The sequence below is a fragment of the Amblyraja radiata genome, chromosome 10 (assembly GCF_010909765.2).
Source record: "Amblyraja radiata isolate CabotCenter1 chromosome 10, sAmbRad1.1.pri, whole genome shotgun sequence".
Lineage (NCBI taxonomy): Eukaryota > Metazoa > Chordata > Chondrichthyes > Rajiformes > Rajidae > Amblyraja > Amblyraja radiata.
Genome location: NC_045965.1, coordinates 45928655 through 45946201, shown reverse-complemented (window position 1 = coordinate 45946201; position 17547 = coordinate 45928655). Strand labels below are relative to the sequence as shown.

The following is a 17547-nucleotide window of genomic DNA, read 5'->3' as shown; positions in this document are numbered from 1 at the left end:
GAGTCAGGGGAGGGGGAGATGCAAAGATAAGAATGTGTGAGAACGAGACATCAAAAGAGGTGGCGATCAAGGAAAATGTAGAATAGATCATTGTTAGCTTGGAGAAGGTAACAACAAAGCAAACATAAAATGTAATCAGGGACAGTCAGACTGGTTGGAGAACTGGAAAGGAGGAGGCATGGAGAGAGAGGGAAAGCAAGGGTTACTTGAAGTTAGAAAAGTCAATATTCATACCGCTGGGCTGTAAGCTGCCCAAGCAAAATAAGAGGTGCTGTTCCTCCAATTTGTGCTGGGACACTCCGACAATGGAGGAGACCCAGGACAGAAAGGTCAGTGTGGGAATGGCAGGGGGAGTTAAAGTGTTTAGCAACCGGGAGATCAGGGAGCTTTAGGCAGACTGAGCGGAGGTGTTCAGCGAAATGATCGCCGAGCCTGCGCTTGGTCTCACTTATATGCGGTTTGCTGGCCATATGAAAGTCCATATTACCTTGTTTTGCTGTAATCAATCAGAAAATGTAATATATCTTGCTGATTTCTGAATTCAGAACTATAAATGGTGAATTAATTACCATCCAGCATCAAAATAGTTTCTCAAAATCCTTTCTTTTTAGCTTCCCACTGATCTTCATTGACTTTTTCATGCTCATTGCTATTCACTGTCTTCTTTGCATCTTCATGCAAACCAGTCTAGAAACAAGTAAGTATATGCTGGCGATGTTAGGACTCTTGGCAACACCTTTTGTTTCTTTGCTGGTGATTGAGGGCAGACCCACTGAATGGAAATTGTCAGATTGAATTTGAGAAAAAGATTTATGTGGCTGCTTTTCCATAAATGTTGTCGCTGAGTTTGAACAGCTTGACCAGTGGGGGTGTTCATTCTGAAACATGACTTTTCTGCATGTTATCTGGGATACCACCAGGTTCAAAACTGTTATTGATAGCATGCTGTTAACCATGCTATGAATAAATCACAAATGTCCATGAACATCTGCACTATGATTTTATTATGAAATAGTGCATTTACACCAATATAATGGTGTTTGCAAAAGTAGAAGTTGGAACTAAGAACTAATAAGGTTTCCAAATCAATTGCAGATCCATCCCAATTTTAATTCCAGCAAGTTGTCTAATGGCATTAAGCAAAACAGAACATTTAAATTGCTTCAAATATAATTTATAAAACAGAACAACAAAAACAAATACTGGACAAGGGACATAACAATGAACCAATAAGAACCCATCAAATAAAATTACCCATAAGTAAAGCCAATGAATACAACCATTTTGACAACCATCTTATTTAATAAGTATCCTCAGGGTATAATGTGTTTTTAACACGATACACAAACAAAAACATTACAATGAATAAAGTAATTTGACTATTCTCTGGAAGACTTTTCTCGTCCTTTGAAATCTTTCCAACCAGATTTCTCTATAATGATTTAGTTTTTTGGATGCTTACTTCATGGAATTTTGGCAACAATTCAGCTGCAACCAACACTGATCAAAGTTGTTTAATCAAAAAATAAACTATAACTTGCAGAATAAACCCACACCACTTTTGTAAGAAAACTATGGATTGCAACTCTCGGAATATAAGCAAGGGCTGCTTTGTTCGGGGTCTCCCATTTCACATGTTGGATTAAGGTGCAGATGGACAATACTCCAACATTTTTTTAAATGGCAAGTTTCCAGAAAGAATAACTGCTAACAATCCAAATTGAAATGTCCAAAACCCCAGTTATTAAGCAAAGGGAAAGAGCCAAAAACATTAATAAAACCGGTAAATACTTAAAAGTAGTTACTCCCACCATCCTCTCCAATGGGCAGACCACAGTTATGACTGTATCAAGTTTCAGTAAATGTGCTAAAGACATTTATTCAGTAGGTAAATAATCTTTGAAGGCCGCTATTATTTTTGTTCTTCCTACCAAAGTGGTAAAAACATTGGCTTTTCAACAACTCTTTGGAGCAGGAGCTGCAACGTAACTTACTGCATTACGCTCTTAATCAATATCTGGCAATACTGGAAACACATTTAATAGTCAGAAGGAAATACATCTGCTACAATTAGTCTGAAGAAGGATCCCGGCCAAAAAAGTTATTCATTCATTCCCTTCACAGATGCTGCCTGACCTGCTGAGTTCTTCCAGGATTTTCCTTTTTGGTCAAGATTTATACTTTAGACTTTAGAGATACAGTGTGGAAAAATGCTCTTCGGCCCATCGAGTCCATACTGACCCTCAACACCAGCACTATCATATACAATAGGGACAATTTACAATTTTACCAAAGCCAATTAATCTAGAAACCTATACGTTTTTGGAGAGTGGGAGGAAACTGGAGCATCCAGAGAAAACTCACGTGGTCACAGGAACGACGTATAAACTCTGTACAGACAGCACCTGCAGACAGGATCAAACCAGGGTCTCTGTGCAACCCTGTGCCATGCTCAAGATGCCTGCATTTACAGTCTCTTCTGCCTCCAATCCTGCTACTCTTAGTGGCTCCATTCCCGATTCAAACAAATAAGTGGCTTAACCTCCAGTATTGCAATCTTTGCTCAAAAGTAGCTCCCTGTGAGTCAGACATTATGGGTTCACATCCAGCTCCATGTCGTTAAGTGAGAACCTTAGACTCAATTTATCTCCAAGAGACTGTCTGACCTGCTGAGTATTTCCCACATTTTCGGTATTTACTTAAATGTAAAAAAACCTGTTTGCATAATGTTTTCAAAAAGTGGAAAAGCCTTATAATTGAGAATATTTCAGAATTCAGCCATGGAATACTACAGCATTGATAAGCAAAGGGAAAGTAAAAATTAATCAGAATAGATAGTAAAATGGAAAAGATTACTGGAAGTTACTATGCGTGCCTTACAGGCCTAGACTGGAAAAAAAACATTGGGTAATGAGGAAATGCCAGGGAAATTAAGTATTTTGTATCTGCTTTCACAAAAGAAGATTTTTGGAAAATATACTGGAAACAATGGTGAGCATACGGTCGAGAGAATCAGAAGCTAAAAGAAACCTGCATTGGTGACAACAAGATATTGGACAAAGTAATGAGACTAGAAGTAAATAATTATTGGGATCTCATGACGTGCATTACAAAGATGAAAAAAATGCACCTATGGAGATTACACTAGATGTTATTTTTCAGAATTCTACAGATTTTAGAACATTTCCTACAAATAGGAAAATGACAAATGTAAATCCAATATTCTAGAAGGGGAAAATAAAACAGGGAAACACAGAACAGTCAATCTGAACATAAGTAGTAGGGAAAAGCTACAATCTTATGAACAGGGCCTCTTAAATACAGTAAACCCTCGTTATAACAGAGCATGGTGTCTGTTATTGCAGATTGTCTGCTATAACCAAAGTAGGTATTATCATTGCATGTACTAGAAACAAAGAATTGCAGATGCTGGTTAACACACAAAAGGACACAAAGTGTTAGTGTAACTCAGCAGATCAGGCTGCATCTCTGTAGAACGTGGATAGGTGATGTTTCGGGTCAGGACCCTTCTTCAGACTGATCCAGCACTTTGTGATGCTGCAGCAGCAAGTCCTTCTTCCCGAGCTGCCACATGGTCCGGTTGACACGGTTGGTGTTGCGGCTCATGTGGTAGACCATGGCCAACAGTACTTTCTTCAGGATGCTGCCACCAACAGGACTCGCTCGGCCACTGTCCACTCAGCAGCTGCCACTTCCTCCTGTCGGCCATCGCTTTGTCTGCTCCCTCTCCACCACCACCTCCTCCTTCCCCTGTAACTTTGTCCACTCCACTGCTGCCCCATCCACCGCCGCCTCTTCCCCCTCCTCCTCCTCCTCCTCCTCCTCCTCCCCCATAGTCACTGACATCTTCCAAGGTGGAGTATGTCAGAGACTGCGGGGAAGAGGAGGAGACAACGACAGTGGAGCAGGGAGCGGACAAGGCCACGGATAACATGAAGAAGCGGCAGAAGTTTGTTATTGTAATGCTTTTCAAACAACAGGCCTTTTTCCAAGGAACATTTCATATTACGTCTAATGCATTCCATTCAGAAGGTTTGTTCTTTTAATTTTACATTCAACAAAACATTTGTCGTCTGCCACTATCACAACCAGTGTGATGCACAATACATATACGTGCCAATTCGGAAAATAGCATTTAAAAAGCACAAAGAATAATGAAATGGTGTAATAAATGAAAGTGTTGTCGTGAAAAAAACGATTGCTGTGCGTAGCTATTTCAAAGCTGTATCATAATAGGGTCACTGTATATCTGACATCCAAATAGATTGCCCAGCGATATGCATCAGAGAAGTGTTGCTACAATCTCACGGCTAGTGACTGCGATCATCATTTAGAGTGCAATGTTGAACCTTCACGCACTTGGCGATAAGATTGCCTTCCCAGTATCCGGCATCTTGTCCGTCGTGGCAGTGGCAGTAGGTGCACTTGTCAACCCACATGGTGCTCCCTCCTGGGATCACTTGACTTTTGGTGAAGTCGCTGTAACAATTTGGACCTTAAAATTTGCAACACAATTTTCAAAAATCATTATTCTATAAATCGGAGATGATTCTACAAATCTATCAGATCAAAATTAAAGAAAGATTGTCAAATCTGTAAAACTAGAAAATGCTAAAAAAAAAAATACAGAAGGCTCAGCAATTCTCTACGGTGAGGTTAATGTTTGGCAGGACATTTCTTCACAACTAGTGAATGAAAAAATAAGCATTTCAATAAAATAATTATAGGAAAGTTGGAAAGGGAGGGAATTGTTAAGTGATTGTTGCGAATAAGTTCATTCAGCAGTAAAGTATTAACATTAATGAAAGAGCAAAATGAAATTAACTCAATAATTGGCCAATGCAAGGAAGAGAGTTTCCAAAAGAAAGGAACAAGAAACAAGAAACACATAGCCTGGTGGTGTATTTTCCAATTAATGTTGGGCCCTTGTGAGTGGCAGTAACAAAAATAACTTTAAAATAATTTAAAAAATACATCCACTGCCGCCTTCCCAAACCTCCGACTGTTGTTATGTTCTGAAAAATTAGCTCCATCCCAATTGCCTACTTAATCATTCCTCCCATTGATCAATTTAGATTGTGCAGGAAGGAACTGCGGATGCTGGTTTAAACTGAAAAGCTGGAGTAACTCAGTGGGTCACATGGCATCTCTGGAGAAAAGGTGATGTTTCGGGTCGAGACGTTTCAGGAAGAAAGGGCAAAATCTCATGTGGCTAAAGTCTATATTCAGGCCAGAAGAAAGAAGATAATATTCCAGATGCAGGTATAGAGCTTGTGAACCTGTGCAAGTTGCAGAGCCTGCATTTAATTTTACCAGGCTGTATGCCATGAGAAGTGAGTTCACTAAGCTACATTTTAAGTAAATACAGGTAAAAATGAATTTGGTAATTGGACAATGGTGTGGCATCAGGACACAACTTTATATCATCTACATTTGCTCTAGATGTTGTCATATAATGACTGCTGGGCATCATTGTGATAGAAAATGAACCGGGGGAATCCACCCTCTTTCTAAAATGGTCTAAGAACTGAAAGGCTAGAAATGTGAAGTGATTGAAGTGACCACAAAACAATAGATTTTGCAATTCTGGAAAAATAATCCCCACCTTATTATAACTGGATAAATATGTTTTTCATTGTGATCTGCATTGATATTAAGTTCTTACCATCCTTGCACTCAGGGCAACACTTTCCTTTCGCATAAATTGGATTAACGCACAAAGGTGGAGCACAATCGGCGACCAGGCAGCTTGCTCTCCCATCCATATCACAGGTACATTGTTCACACTCTGATGGCTGAAATGCAGGAGGAAAAATTATTTGCTGGTATAAAGGTTCTGCAAAAAATTCATCTTAAAATAAATTTCTATAAAACAACATGGAACAGTAATTTAGTTTATTATCACGTGTACCGAGGTACAGTGTAAAGCTTTTGTTGAGTGCTAACCAGTCAGTGGGAAGATAATACATGATCACAATCACTCCATCCACAGTGTACCGTGTACAGTAGACCTTTCAGCTCATTTTATTGCTCCGTTCATAACGTATCAGTAACTCCATTCACCTGTTAATGCTGCTTCGACTTTTACATCTTTTCCCAACAAAACTTTCCTCAATCTTAGTCCTGCTGGGTTGAATTAAGCAATGGGTGACGATTCGGGTCGAGACTGTTCTTCAGTCTGAAGAAGGGTCTCGACCCGAAACGTCACCCATTGCTTAATTCAACCCAGCAGGACTAAGATTGAGGAAAATCATCCATTCCTTCTCTCCAGAGATGCTGCCGGTCCCGCTGAGTTACTCCAGCATTTTGTGTCTATCTTCAAATGACGTCAAGCGCTCCATACGGCTGTGCGGACGCATGATGCCGCGCGCGACCGTCGCGCGTCAGTCACTACCGGCCTGTCGCGTAAATGACGGCCAAGTGGGACAGGCCCTTTAGTCTTTTCTGAACAAAGGGATAGTGCAGTTTTACTGTAAATGGGTATTGATCTGGATGTCGACATTCAAGGTATTTGCTAACGAGAGGAATTGGGCAGTAATTATGTGTGCAATGGACCAAGAATGGAAAATCACAAAGTATATTAAAGGCACTGAGTACTTTGCAAGTACAAGCAATATTCTTTGCATCACATGCTTAGGTTGTTGGGGATTGCTAGTCATATTACATTCTTTATGTAATATGATACTGTATATGGATAGCAGACATTAATACAGATGAGAACCTGTCCTCAAAGAATATGTTCAAATGTATACTATTAATAGTAATCCATTTTGAAATTAAATGGATAGCTTGGTGAATAATCACCTGCTGTTATCTATATTCTTAAGAGTATAAAACTTTGATGTACTTTGAGTTCAGAGTGACTCTGCTGAGAGTCTTCAAATAAATGTGTACTTGTGATGATCTTTTACATCGACCCGTTTCAATCTCAGTGTGGTTAAGTCGCAGTCATAACAAAGGCCTGCTCATGCTTTGTTGGCCTTTTAAGTTTGGAGACTGAACAATACATGCCACTATTTTAGCATTTGCAGTTAATTAGATTCTGATGCACGGTTTAAACATCTGTTTTGGAAATTGTGTGGGAGGTTGTTATATGAAACAGATCAGAATCTTGAAACAAAGTGGCGACATTCAAATTGCTTCCTTACATGTACACATGTTTTAGCCACCAAACAGAAGGACAAAGTGAAGGAGACATAAAAACTTTAGTGTAGTTTACTTTAGAGATACAGCATGGAAACAGGGCCACCAGCCCACCTAGACCATTGATCACCCTTACACTAGAACTATGTTATCACACTTTCGCATCCTACACAATAAGGGCAATTTACAGAAGCCAATGAACCTATAAACACACACACACACACACACACACTGTCACCCTGCCCCCCTCTTTGGAATGTGGGAGGAAACCGGAGCACTTGGAGAAAATCCATGCTGTCACAGGGAAATCGTACAAGCTCCACACAGACAGCACCCATCGTCAAGATCGACCCTGGGTCTTGGCTCTGTGACTCAGCAGCTCTACAACTGCGCGACTGTGCTGCCAAGTGGGGGATGGAGGCAAGAATGAAAAGGCGGCCAAAAAGGGTGGAAACAGATTAAATATTCATGGGTATAAATGGCAAAGGCTCGAGGGCAGGGCATAATGCCCCTGCCCCACTTAGGAAACCTGAACGGAAACCCCTGGAGACTTTGCGCCCGACCCATGGTTTCCGTGCGGTTCCCGGAGGTTTTTGTCAGTCTTCCTACCTGCTTCCACTACCTGCAACCTCCGACAACCACCTGCAACCACACATACTCCAACCTACATCACACACACACTCCAACTACCATTACAGACGATCCAACCTCCATCACACACACACACCCACTCTAAGCCCAAATCAAACACACTCTAAACTAAATCACACTTAATCTAACCCCCATCACTTACACACTCCAACTCCCTATCGCGCACACACACTCCAAATACCATCACATTGCACTTCAATTCCTATCTCATTCACACACACACACAGCCTCATCACTCACACTCCAACCCCTATCACACGAACTCCAAGCCCCATTGCAAGCACACACTCCATCACTATTATACATACACACACATACGGTGCAACCCCAACACATCACAGCCACTCCAACACCAATCACACTCGAACCGCCCAACATACTCACGATAAAACCTCAACACACGTTACACACCCCATCACACACAATGATAATGCCTCCACCCCACCGCTCTCCACTACCACTGCTTCGTTTACCTGGAACTGCTGGCCGAGCTCATAGACCTGGCCCCGGTGTTCGCAGCCGATCTTCTCACAGCGGGGGCAGCAATCGTTCGGGTAGTAGCTGACATGGATACAAGGCGGCGGCAGGGTCGGGCAGTCGGTGCGGCCACACACGGGTCCACCGGCGGTGCACTCACACTGCGTGCAATGGTCCGTGTCCAGGTAGTACCACTCGCCCACATAGTACACGCTGCCGTTAGTCTCACATACGATGGGCACCGAGAACGCCAGGGTCCCTCGGACCAACACTGTCAGCAGCAGCAGGGACAGTGGCAGCAGCCAGCCGGCCTGCGCTGACATGCTTCCTACTGGCTGTGTTGCCGCTGCGATCCGGATATTTCAATTATGTTTGATAATCCGCAAATGAGACACTTTCAAGCGAAATCCAAGCGATTTAAACAAGCGGGGCTAGGTGCCTTGTTTCAGTTTTCAGACCTTTGATGCAGCGGTTTGAACTCTCCAAAACGTTGTTGAGATTTTGTTTTTAATACAATACTTGACGGTGTAAAAAAATAAACCTCGCCCAAAGAGCTTGGGGTTCTATCTTGCAAGGAGAGGGAGGTTGAAGCCGAAGAAATAAAGGCAGGTCTGTAAAACCATCTGATCCCAGCTCCACACAAATGCAAACTCCGGCTTTGTGTGATGGATTTTACATTGCTTTAATCGTTGAGGGGGGGTTCTCTATTCGGGAATGTCCAGATACCAAGCTTTTGATTTTCCAAATGGACTTTATCTGACGCTGCAGCTTACTTTAATACTTCAGAGCCGCCCGATGCACGTGATCCGACCAACAGAAAGGGTGAACCGTCCCAGACTGATGTCAGTGAATCGCGGATTGATTGGAACATGTCTAATTATGGAGCTTTTCATCAAAGATTATAGAGTGCTCCGCTCTATAATCTTTGCTTTTTATTACACACCTCAACCACATTCAAATGTACTCTGCGCAACTATTTCGAGAAATAACAGCATGCTTTTCAGAACAAGACAATAGTTGTATTCCTTACATATTTGGTATTTTTTTCGTGAAACGCTAGACAAGTCTCAACCAGGGAACGGTGTTTAATCGTAGAGATACAAGGAACTGCAGATGCCGGAACCTTGCGTAGAAAGACAGAGAAAAAAGACAGAAAGTGCTGGAGTAACTCAGCGGGTCAGGCAGCATTTCTGCAGAGAAAAAAGACAGAAAGTGCTGGAGTAATTTAGCGAGTCAGGCAACGTCTTTGGAGAACATGGATAGATGATGTTTCGGGTCGGGACCCTTCTTCAGACTGAATTCACACGTTCAATTTTGTTCTACGCTGTGTTCAATTCAAGTTGTTTCGTTATAGGAAGGTATTCGAGAGGGTCCAGAAAAGATTTGCACGAATGGTACCTGGGATGAGGGATCACAGTTACAAGATCGATTTGAGAGCCTGGGATTGTTCAGAGAAGGGAAAGCTGATAGGAGATGTGATCAAAGTATGTCAAATGATGAGACGTTTGTAAAGGGAGAATGGTGGGAAATTGTTCTCTTTGGTGGAGGAGTCGAGGTCCTAAGGTCACAGGTAGAAAATCAAGGGGAAAATAATTAAGTGTGAAATGAGAAACCATTTTTGTAAAACGTGATATATGTTGGAATATTATGTGATGCAGGTTGGATTGAGACCTTCTAGCGGAACGAGGATAAATATATTGTCAGGAAAATATTACTCGGCTATAGAAAAGGGACCAGAGACAAGAATTAGTGAGTTGCTCTGGGAAAAAGTGGGCATGGACAGAATGGCTAAAATGGATTTCATCTGTGCTCCAATCACTCTATGATTCTGTAATTGAGAAGAATTTCCATGTTTGCACAAATTCATGCTTTAAGGGCATGTCCCACTTTCACGAGGTAACTCACGAATTCTCCTGAGTTTTCCCCTGATTCAAACTCGCAGGATGTTCGTACTTAGTCCGTAGGAGATTGTAGGAGTTCGCAGATATATTGTAGCGGCTCATTATGCTAGCCGTAGGTACGCGTGGCATCAGGTAAGTCGGGACGTTTTTTCCAGCCTGACAAAAAAATGTCCACGAGTAAAAAAATGGTTGGGATGAAAGAATTAAGTTGTGAAAGTGGGACAGCCCTTTAATTTATGGTTCATTTTCAGCTGGGCCAAACGCTGGCAAGACAGATAAAACTAGATTGTTCATTTCAGCCAGCATGTACATATTAGGCAGATTTCAATGCCTCTCAAATATCTTTGTCTTTGATCTGAAGGTTATTCTACTGATCATCATTAAGTCAATTAAATTATTCATTAGCACAGAAGCCCCAACACCACATTTACTCCGATTGCCCATAAATAAAGGACCTGCTTGTCCAAAAAGCTGAATCTGGACTTCATTGCTTAGCCGGAGTTCTTTGACACTCCCAGAATCTAAATAAATATCCAGATGAATATTGGAAATGTTAGCAAGAGACTGTAGATCTTGAGCAAAACAAATATAATTTGCTGGAGTAACTCAGAGAGTCAGGCAGCAGCTATGGAGGGAAATGGACAGTTGACATTTCGAGTGAGGAAATGTCTTGACTCGAAGGGTCGAGAGTCCATTTACCTCTACAGATGCTGCCTGACCCTCTGGGAGTTCTTCCAGCAGCGTGTAAAGTTAGCTCTACTTGGTGAGACCGGATGTTTTATCTTCAAAACATAAACAACGTTGCTCCATTTAGAAACATACAAAATAGTTGCGGGAGGAGGCCATTTGGCCCTTCGAGCCTGCACCGCCATTCATCATGATCATTGGTTGATCATCCACAATCAGTAACTGTCATCTCCCCATATCCCTTGATTCCGCTAGCCACCCAAGAGCTCCATCTAACTCTCTTTTAAATTAATCCAGCGAATTGGCCTCCACTGCCTTCTGTGGCAGAGAATTCCACAAATTCACAACTCTCTAGGTGAGAAAGGTATTTTTCATATCAGTTTTAAATGGCCTCCCCTTTATTTTTAGACTGTGGCCCCTGGTTCTGGACTCCCCCATCATTGGGAACATTTTTCCTGCATCTAGCTTGTCCAGTTCTTTTATAATTTTATACGTTTCTATAAGATTCCCTCTCATCCTTCTAAATTCCAGTGAATACAAGCCCAGTCTTACCAATCTTTCCTCATATGACAGTCCCGCCATCCCGGGGATTAACCTCGTGAACCTATGCTGCACTGCCTCAATAGCAAGGATGTCCTTCCTCAAATTAGGAGACCAAAATTGCACACAATATTCCAGATATGGTCTCACCAGGGCCCTGTACACCTACTAGAAGGACCTCTTTACTCCTATACTGAAATCCTCTCATTATGACCGCCAGCATGCCATTAGCTTTCTTCACTGCCTAATGTACTTGCAGGTTTACTTTCAGTGACTGTCAAGGACACCCAGGTCTCGTTGCATTTCCCTTTTTCCTAATCTGACACCATTGAGATAATATTCTGCCTCCTTGTCTTGCCGCCAAAGTGGGTAACCTCACATTTATCTACATTATACTGCATCCGCCATGCATCTGCCCACTCCACTCGCCACAGCCTCCCATTCTGACAGGGACCAGTTTATTCCCACTCTTTGTTTCCTGTCTGCCAACCAATTCTCTATCCATCCCAATACCTTACCCCTAATACCATGTGCTCTAATTTTGCCCACTAATCTCCTGTGTGGGACCTTATCAAAGGTTTTCTGAAAGTCCAGATACACTACATCCACTGGCTCTCCTTCATCCATTTTACTTGTCACATTCTCAAAAAATTCCAGATTAGTCCAGCAGGATTTCCCCTTCATAAATCCATGCTGACTTGGACCAATCCTTTTACTGCTATCCAAATGCGCTGTTATTACTTCTTTAATAATTGACTCCAGCATCTTCCCCACCACCGATGTCAGGCTAACTGGTCTATAATTCCTCCTTTCTTTAAAAGTAGGATAACATTAGCTTCCCTCCAATCCACAGGAACTGATCCTGAATCTATAGAACATTGGAAAATGATCACCAATGCGTCCACGATTTCAAGAGCCACCTCTTTGAGTACCCTGGGATGCAGACCATCAGGCCCTGGGGATTTATTAGCCTTCAGTCCCATCTGTCTACCCAATACTATTTCTCGCCTAATGCAAATTTATTTCAGTTCTTCTGTCTCCCTAGATCCTCTGTCCTCTAGTACATCTGGGAGATTGTTTGTGTTTTCCTTAGTGAAGACAGAACCAAAGTACCTGTTCAACTCTTTGGCGATTTTCTTGTTCCCCATAATAATTTCACCTGGTTCTGCCTTCAAGGGACCCACATTTGTAACTGCTGTTCCAGGTGTGGACACCTATATAATAATAATAATAATAATAATAATAATAATAATAATAATAATAATAATAATAATAATAATAATAATAATAATAATAATAATAATAAATTTTATTGTCATTGCACATAAGTGCAACGAGATTTGGGTTTGGCAGCTTCCATCCTATGTCATACTTAAATAACTAATAAAATTTAGATTTAGATACCCCGAGAAACATGGTTTGTAAAAATAACATTACAACAGTAAAACAGTTCAAACAGACTAAAGTGCAGATGTGTCTGTGCGACGTGACCATCCGAGGGAGACAGTCCATGGGGGGTGGGGGGCACTCAGCAGGGCCGAGATTATTGGCGAGACCAAACGCAGGTTTGGCAATTGTTTTGCGAGACACCTCGGCTCACTCCGCCTAGGCCGATTGCTAAACACTAACTCGCCCTCCCATTCCCATACTGACCTTTCTGTTCTGGGCCCCCTCCGCTGTCAGAGTGGAGGAGGCCCAGAGGCCCAACGCAAATTGTAGGAACAGCACCTCATCTTTCATTTGAGCAGCTTACAACCCAGTATAAAAAATAAAAAAAAATTGTTTTTTTTTGTTTTGTTTATTTTATTAGAAGTTAATACAGTACAAAACAGTACAGTGGAACCTAATTTTAGGTGCCAACTATGTCATACCGTGATCCATTCTATGTACAACCTCTACTTTTATGTTTTGAGAAGGAAGTAAGCAAGACAAGAAAAAGAAAACAATAGAAAGAGGAAAAATAGATGGTAGAGAATAGAAAAACGTGAAGTGTGTATATAAAAAAAAGAAAAAGTGGAAAGTAGAACTAGGAGAGAAGGCCCCTTAAAAGAGAAATTTTCAAATCTTTATTCGGAGATGTAGATCTATTCGCGGCATGAACTGAAATCAGCAATCTTCACGGTACCACTGCATCACATGATTCCAAAAAGTCGATGAAAGGAGACCAACTCCTTAAGAATTGGTCATATTTATCTATTAGTCGGAGTCTCATTTCTTCAAGGCGTGCTAAGTCCATCATATTCCTAATCCACATTTTAACAGTTGGTATGGTTGTATTTTTCCAAAATTTAAGTATCAATTTCTTTCCAATTATTAACCCATAATTAAAAAAAAGTTTTGGTCTTTATTTAAATTGATATCTTCTACTATTATTCCAAATATAATCCATTCCGTTTTAGGTTCTATTGCGGACTTGAAAAGCTTTGTAAATATATCAAATATATCGCTCCAAAATGTATTCAACTTTGTACATCCTACAAATGAATGTGTTATATTAGCGTTTTGAAACAAACATTTATCGCATCTGGGAGAGACGTTTGGATAAAATTTATTCAACCTCGTTTTTAAATAATATAGTCTATGTAATAATTTGAATTGAATTAAATTATGTCTTGCATTAATAGAACAATTATGTGTGTTCATCAGATACTTTTCCCATCTATCCTTCGAGATCTTTATCATTAGCTCATGTTCCCAATCTTCTCTTAGTGCTTCTGTTGAGGGTAACCCAGTATAAATTTGATCTCTCTAACCAAGTAACCCTTGCTTTCCCCCTCACCCCCAGTTCTCCGACTAGTTTCACTGTCCTCCTGATCCATTTTTTGTCACCTTTCCCTCAGCTTACAATGATCCATTCTACATTTCCTTGATCATCATCATCTTCTTTGATTCCTGCTCCCCAGAGATGCTGCCAGTCCCACTGAGTTACTCCAACATTTAGTGTCTACCTTCTGCTTCGATCTGTCGTTTTCACACCTTATCTGTACATATCACATATCTCTAGTCTGTCTCTCTCTCCTGACTCTCAGTCTGAAGGGTCTCGACCCGAAATGTCACCCATTCATTCTCCCCAGAGATGCTCCCTGTCCAGCATGTTGTCTTTCTTCTGCAGTTTGATCTGTCGTTTTCACACCTTAACCTTCCACATATCTCTAGTCTCTTTCCAAACTCTTGGTCTGAAGACGGGACTGGACCCGAAATGTCACCCATTCCTTCTCCCATGAGATGCTGCGTTGACCCGCTGAGCTTCTCCAGCATTGCTGTGCCTACCTTCCGCATATAATTGAGCACTGGGTTGGCTGTGTTAATGGATGCCAGTTATTGTGCGTGGCGTCTGTCCACAACGTGCTGGATGGCGCATCTTCGGCTGCAAGGGGGGAGTTCCCGCGAGACCGGCTCCTTGGAGATGAGAGTTTGTGATGGCGACGGCGACATTAGTGAACGGCGGCGGCGACAACAACAACAACGGTGGTGGCGGCCGCAGAGGTGAAGCTCAGCACCGGGTTAGCCCGATGTCCCGTTCACGGGGCGGCCGAGGAAGCATCACTTGTCAGGGAACCTTTGGGTAAAGAGGTGAAGCGGTTACTTGGGCCGGACAATGCCCGGGTAATACCGGGTGGGTTCCCGGTGACCCTGTCTCAGCCAGGCCCCGGGTAATACGGTGACCCGGGTAACACCCAGTGGCCCCTGCAGACCCCGGGTAATAGCGGGCAGGTTATCGGTGACCCTGACCTTGACCTCGGGCAATACTGAGCTGGTGACCCTGACAATCCCGGGTGGGTTCCCGGTGACCCGGGCAATACCAAGCGGGCTACCCGTGACCCTGACCCAGTCCAATGCCCCCGGTGACCCGGGCAATACCAAGCAGGCTACCCATGACCCTGACCCAGTCCAATGCCCCCAGGCCCCAGGTAATACCGAATGGCCCAGTTCCCCGGGCAATACCGAGGGGGTTAACAGTGACCCTGACCCTGGTCTCGGGCAAAACTGGGTGGGTACCCGGTGTCCTGGGCAATACCGAATGGGCCAGATCCCGGGTAATACCGAACGGGTTACCGGTGACCCAGGCCATGGCAATAACGAGCCATAATTCAGCTGGTGACCTTGGCCCGGGTAATACCGGGCAGGATAACGGTGATCCTGACCCTGGCCTCGGGCAATAACAGGCGGGTTCCTGGTGAGTCGGGCAATACCCAGTTGCCCAGGCCCCAGGCAATACCGAGTAACCCAGACAATACTAAGCGGTGGCGTGGGCAATACCGGTGGCCTGGGCAATACCGAGCTGTATTTCTAAAGTCTAAACTGCACCTGCGATCAGGTTTGAACTAGATTCTGGTTGTCCCACTGTGTTGCTATCTCCAGCAGTGCTGAATGACACACTTACTCCTTTTGTCTCCATGCGTCAGCCCCTCTTGTAGATTATTGAGAATCCAACTTGTTGTCTTGCACTGCTCTCTGATAAGGTTGAGGGCGTATTCTGAATTTGTTCTCCATGATGGATAGAATCAACAGCGTGTGCATCTCTGAACATCTGTCTGGGACCCAGCACATTGATCAATCACAAAGAAAGCTCATCAATGCCTCTACTTCCTCAGAGGTTTCAGAAGTTTTGTCATGTTGCCAAATACTCGGTCGAAACTCTACAGGTGTTCGGTAAAGAACATACTGACTGGTTATCATGACCTTGTTCAGCAACTCGAATGCCCAAGGATGAAGGATGCTGCAAAGGTTTGAGCGGCGGCTGCACAGAGTCCACACAGATCACTGATCAACCGCTCACACTAGTTCTATGCTATCCCACTTTCCCATCAACACCCAACACACTAGGGGCAATATACAAAGGCCAATTAACCTACAAATCTGCTGGTTTGTGACGTGGGAGCACCTGGAAGAAACCCACACAGTCTCGGGGAAAATGTGCAAACTCCACACAGACAGCACCCAAGGTCAGGATCGAACCAAGGTTCTGGTGCAGTAAGGCAGCGGTTTCATCAGCGGTACCAGGCAGCGGTTCAATGTGCTGCTATAAATGGTGGACATTCAACATTTATCATGGATACTGACCTCCATTCAAATGATCTACAGGAAGTGCTACCTCAAGAAAGAAGCTAACACAAGAATCAATGACCCACATTAGCCTGGACATGCTCTCATCTCATTGTAACCATCAGGAAGAAGGTACAGGAGTTCAAGAACAGTTTCTTCTCATTGACCTTTAGGCTCTTGAACCACAACCCTAGTCAGGTCTTGACTTGAAACATCACCTATCCATGTTCTCCAGGGATGCTGCCTGACCCACTGAGTTATTCCAGCACTTTGTATCCTTTTGTGTACCATAACCATAGCCATACCTCAGCAGCTAACTTCTATAAACTTTTTGTAGATTACACTATGTTCTTCGGTTAGTACTATTATTGTTTGGTTACCCAGTACAACTGCTAAATTATTATTTTTATATTTATTCATTTGTTGTGTTGTTGCATCAATGTGCCTCTGAAGAGGATGTCATTGTCCTATCTGGGACACATGACAATAAACACATGACAGTTGCAGCATGCAAGAATTGCATTGTTTGGTTTCTGGTGCAAATGTCAATTAAACACTCTTGAGATGATTCTTGATTGACTTTTGACATTCCTTCTATTTTGTCAGTGATATATCCTAAATAAGTGTTTTTAAATTGACTGTTAGCTTTCTTTTGAACACTAGTATTTGCTCAAACATCCTCGGCCACCCATTTTTATTTATTCATTTATCTCACCATTTATTTTGCAGGTTCTCCCTGGGTACTAATTGACCAGCATTTATTCAATCATCAACGGGCCAGTCTCCTCGATCTAATGCCTCTGGATTTGGCACACAACTATGAGTCTGAAGTGTGAGGATGAAGACAGAATATTTACTGATAACTACGAACAACCTTTATCACTGTGGAAACTAATCGAGGAATGTGTTCCTCCATGTGAGAGAGATGAAATCAGGGTAATTCTGGGAGAATCGGCAGTGGACCTCACCCTGGATTTACATGGAGAGGCAAGAAATATTATCTTGTTATCCGTGCTATTGTACTCTAGATAACATTATGCCTAAATGATGAAGTATTTCAAATGTAGAATTGCAAAAGTGG

At 42.5% G+C, this 17547-nt stretch overlaps 2 protein-coding genes across 2 annotated transcripts in view; one reads left to right on the top strand and one right to left on the bottom strand.

Moving 5' to 3' along the window:
* Positions 1 to 1158: 1158 nt before the first annotated feature.
* Positions 1159 to 9135, bottom strand: LOC116977870 (von Willebrand factor C domain-containing protein 2-like). The gene is made up of 3 exons (XM_033028725.1): positions 8289 to 9135; positions 5687 to 5816; positions 1159 to 4516 (listed from the first exon to the last, which is right to left on the bottom strand). The coding sequence occupies exons 1-3, from the start codon at positions 8613 to 8615 to the stop codon at positions 4332 to 4334; spliced, it is 642 nt and encodes a 213-aa protein (XP_032884616.1). The 5' UTR covers positions 8616 to 9135; the 3' UTR covers positions 1159 to 4331.
* Positions 9136 to 14571: 5436 nt separating this feature from the next.
* The window catches only part of LOC116977869 (coiled-coil domain-containing protein 24-like), a 50923-nt gene continuing 47947 nt past the window's right edge, over positions 14572 to 17547 (top strand). Inside the window, exons 1-2 of the mRNA XM_033028724.1 lie at positions 14572 to 14985; positions 17196 to 17453. Of these exons, the coding sequence (XP_032884615.1) occupies positions 17286 to 17453 (168 nt within the window). The 5' untranslated portion in view covers positions 14572 to 14985; positions 17196 to 17285. The remainder of the gene's footprint in view (positions 14986 to 17195; positions 17454 to 17547) is intronic.